At 48.5% G+C, this 4,486-nt stretch overlaps 1 protein-coding gene across 6 annotated transcripts in view; it reads right to left on the bottom strand.

Moving 5' to 3' along the window:
- The window catches only part of Znf827 (zinc finger protein 827), a 174,250-nt gene that overhangs the window by 80,557 nt on the left and 89,207 nt on the right, over window positions 1-4,486 (bottom strand). For all 6 annotated transcript variants that reach the window (XM_005345384.3, XM_026777695.1, XM_026777697.1 and 3 more), the window contains 2 exons: window positions 2,298-2,537; window positions 75-132 (listed from right to left, as the gene is read on the bottom strand). In XM_005345384.3, the coding sequence (XP_005345441.1) occupies window positions 75-132; window positions 2,298-2,537 (298 nt within the window). The remainder of the gene's footprint in view (window positions 1-74; window positions 133-2,297; window positions 2,538-4,486) is intronic.

Raw genomic sequence — 4,486 nt, 5'->3', positions numbered from 1 at the left:
CACAGGGGTGACCCAGCACACGGACACAGGGGTGACACGGGGCACAGGGGTGACCTGGCACAGCAGCCGCCTACCTGGTGGTCGTCCGAATGGTGTTTTCCTTCGTGTGATTGTGTTCTTTGCTCACTTTTTCTGTAAGGAGACAGAAAGAAACACATGCCTTGGGTTACGCTCAGTTTACTTCCATCCTTTAGACAGAAACACCCAGTTTCTCTCTTATCTATTGGGAAAATCAAACGCATCTAGATGCAGCCACAAAACTACTAAACACTGAGCAAGCAGAACTAGCGAGTTAGGTGTGGATGCTGCCTGGTTGTAACTCGGCCTCAGTAAGCACGAGTGCATACCACACACCCAAACATGCACGCAGGTTAAGTACACAGTAAGTTGTTTCTTCCCATCCTTCCCTAACAGCTGGTAATTTTTGTTTTCCTTAGTTAAGCCCTCCAACTGCAGTTGTGGCAACTGTTCTGTCCCTAGCTCTGACGACAGTCTGCGTTGTTCGACTCCTTCCGAGGATGGCCAGAGAGCTCTTGGTGCTATCATGGACTGCTTATTCTAATAAATGTCACCAGGAACAGAACGATGTCATTAGACAAGAGGTAAGCCTGCTCCTCATGTATCCTGGGGTCTGTATGCAGCAGCTGTCAGAAATTATTTAATTAGCTTTCAAGAACACCAAGTTGAACCATAGCCTCGCTGACCCCATACAAACGTGAGGACTCTCCCCTGACCATCACAGCTCTCGATGGCTTCTCTGAAGCATTTGCAGAAAACCTGGCCAACCTACAAAGCTTTCAGATCTTATAACCAGGTAGGTTTAAAAAAATAAAATCTCATCTTGGGGACTTTTTGCAAAATGTAAACAAGGCTTATACACCTTTCCCAGCTGCCTTTGACTGAGGGGACGCTAAGGAAGCTAACTCGTGTGTGTTTACACGCACACCTCCTTCCCCTCCTTCCAACAGTGACACCAAGGGAGGATCTAGATGGCCTGCCAGCATCCACGGTTGCTAGCTAGCTAGCATGCAGTCTGGGCAGGATGGGCTTGTCTGGGGTCACCTAGGCTGTGTCTGTGCCAGGGTGGGCCCTCTCAGAGCCACACAGTCCTGCCTTCAGCTGATCCATACTCTTAAATCACTATCTATGAAGCCAAGGCTTTTAGAAAAGGGACAGCATGAGCAAGGTCCTTTAAAGCTTACTGAGTTTGTATCTCCACCACTTTAGAGAATCTCAGTGTCACTGAGAGCCGCTCAGTTGTGGCAGTGTCTCCAGGCCACGGAGAAGCTGACCTGTCAGGGTGGCACTGACTTCAGCTTGTTTCCTGACTGTTTCTAAAGGGTACAACAGTGCCATATGTAACAGGGATATGAAGGCTGTCTGCTCTATCAAACTTCAGTGAGAAATGACTGACAAAAAAAAACTTCATGAAGACCCAGATGAGGGGTTTTGTGTGTGTGTGTGTGTGTGTGTGTGTGTGTGTGTGTGTGTGTGTGCCAGAATACCAGTCTTGTAAACACACAAAACCAGTCTTCGTGGTCTAGGAGGAGCAGCACGGCAGATTCTCTGGGGACAAACAGGAAAAGCTTGGAAAAGCAGACAGAAAGCACAGCTCAGGTACCAGACCCTTCACAGGGCTAAATCCTACACCTCTGGATTCCAAGCATTTGAAGGAAAAAGGGTTGATCTACAAAAACACCTCTCAGACCACAGCTGGAGAAGGCCTTCATGCTTCCACTTTTTACTTTCCTCTCTCTCTCTCTCTGTTTTAAATTTTTTCAGCAAGATATAATAAAAATTTCACTAATTCAGACAGCATGATTTTCCCCAGCAATACAGGTTCTCTTGGAGGAAGTGGAAGTTTCTCTTTCGCCATTAGAAAGAAATGGCCGTGAATAAGATCAACACTACACCTCCCAGAGGTGCATGTTTGAGCCTGGCCAAAGGGATCACCAGAGAACTGCACAGAGCCCTAATTTCCAACCATGTTAAAGCCAGTTGGGCAGGTGAGAGGGCTCGGCAGGCAGAGGGATTGCTGCCAAATGTGAGGGTCTGAGCTCTACCTCTGGGCTCCATGTGCTGGGAGAAGGGAAACAGCTCCCAAACACTGTCATCTGACCGCCACATAGATAAAATCCTAACATTTTCTACAAGTGAGTTAGGAATCCGATTTGGCAACACCTCATTAACATTGCAGTATACACAAAACAGATCCTTCCAAACCCCCTATGGTGTGGGTTACCTCCCCTTCCCAAGAAGGGCTTTCCAGCCAGTGTCATGTCCCACCATTCACCTACCCGAGAGCTGAAAAAGAAGCTCAGAAGCCATCTTCACAGAGATGTCCTGGCTGAAGAGATTCCTCTCCGGGGGAACTCTACCTTCTGGAAGCTTCTGTAAGGGATCAGTTTTCTCTCGCCCCATTAAAGTGCTGTAGCCAAGGGTCCGGCTGGGGGATATGGGGACTGGGGAGTCCTGGATGTCCACCTCCATGGGTTCCTCTTTAACTTTCACTGCCTGTGTCTCCTTGTAGCTCTCCGCTGCAAGCAGGTGGGCGAGAGAAACCAGAGCCGTCCTTCATTCTGAAGCAAACCCAGTTTCTGCCGTCTTTCTGTCTGTCTGTTGTGCTGGGACTTGAACCCAGGGCCCAGTGCATGCAAGGGGTGCACATGCTCCACCCTGAGGTGTATCCCCAGCCAACTCAGTTGCTAATTACAAAGAAAACCATGAGGTTTGTGTTAGAAAAGAGGCTAAAAGAGTGGGTGCCAGGGGACACTAAGACACAGTGTGAAACCATTAGCTCCACCCACCTAGCTTCCAGAAAAGGCTGGAAACAGGATAGCCTGAGAAACAGAGTGGTGCACCCAAGGTCACAGAGTTAACAGCCTGGCTGCCTAGAACCTCAGGCTTCTTGGTGAGGGATTCCCTGACCAACCCTAAGTCCAGTGCTGACTGTAAACAGAGAGAGCAGCCAGAGACTGTTCTGACTTTATAGCTCAGCCAGTTCCAGCAAATCAGATAAGAGCGAGCTTACTAAGATGACAACTTCTTCCCTGTCTCTAAAGCCCGCATCAAGGGTTTTCTCTCTAAGAAGGCATCTAAAGGACAAAGGTCAAATAAGGTGGATTCTTTCGAGGCATTTCTACCTTTCTGGGGGCTACTAAAGCTTGAGACCACTTCTCAAGTTAACTGAAGCCCAGATGTACACCTAGAGGCAGTCTCAGAGCCCAGAATGAGGGCAGACCACAACCGTTCTTCCTCAGAGTTTCTAGACGGACAACGTTAGTGGGAAGCATGCATTTGCTTTGCGAGTCTGGGTGTCTATGGTCATGCACTCCTTGAGTGAAGCACAGGACATGCCTGGACCAAGGTGGGTCGCTTCATCCATGCATGAATTTGGACACATTTTCAAACCAGTAAACAAGTATTAGTAACTACCGAGTACACAGCACCCTGGAAGACAAGAATCAGAGATGACTGGGACACTTAGCTAAAGGACAGACAGGCAGTGGGTTGAGCAGTAACCCAGCATCCGACCATGAGACCCTGTGAACACGGTCCTGTTTGGGGGAAAGCATTTCACAGACGTGACTAAGGACCCAAGGATAACCTAGGATAACTTAGAGCCAGTGACAAGGATCCTTCTTAGAGACAGGAAAGGACAGAGTCAAGAAAGACTCTGGAGTTGCCGTGAAACCAGCCAAAGGGCTGCACAAAGTAAGACGGCAAGGCAAGGCAAAGTCCCCCCACTACAGCGTGGTGGGCATGAAACCACTGAACCAGGCTATGACAGCAACCACCACCACCACAACAGCCGCATGAAGCAGCTACCGAGTTTCTCGATATGCCACACAGCTGTATAGCAGAGGCGGAGAATGCATAGGACAGAAGAGTCTTCTGATAACTGACGGAAAAGTATTTGCAGGCACTTACTCCTAGGGTCAGTCCAGCAATGGGGAGAGAGCTGTCAGTGCCGCAAACTGCTGAGTGAGCGGCAGGAAAGTCAAAGAAGTGCCGTGTGGGGCAGTTAGAAACAAACAAACAAGAGCACTTCAAATTAAACCATTAGAATTAATCTGTGGTTACCAGTGAGAGCTTATCATAAGAGTGCTAATTTTTTGTTTCTCTTCCTAATGTACTACACATGATTCTTGTGAAAAAAACTGCTAATTCTTTGGCCAACAGTTGACCTTTGGGGCACTAAGATATTTCATCTAGATTGTCCCCCCTTCCCCTCTTACTGACAAACTGTTTTCCCCTCTGTGGATCTAAGTAGTTCATAAACACTGAGTTTGCTGATTCAGTCAGGCATGAAAAAGAGAAAGTGGGAAAAGAAAAGGAGGAGAGAAGGGAATGGAAGGAGTAGGAGGAAAGAGAGAGCAACTAGAAGGAGGAGGAGGAGGAGGAGGAGGAGCAAGGGAGTGGAGGAGGAGGAGGAGGAGGAGCAAGGGAGTGGAGGAGGAGGAGCAAGGGAGTGGAGGAGGAGGAG

This window comes from Microtus ochrogaster, chromosome 4 (assembly GCF_000317375.1).
Source record: "Microtus ochrogaster isolate Prairie Vole_2 chromosome 4, MicOch1.0, whole genome shotgun sequence".
Classification (NCBI taxonomy): domain Eukaryota; kingdom Metazoa; phylum Chordata; class Mammalia; order Rodentia; family Cricetidae; genus Microtus; species Microtus ochrogaster.
Note: the sequence above shows the minus strand (reverse complement) of the source record. Positions and strands in the feature narration are given on the sequence as shown.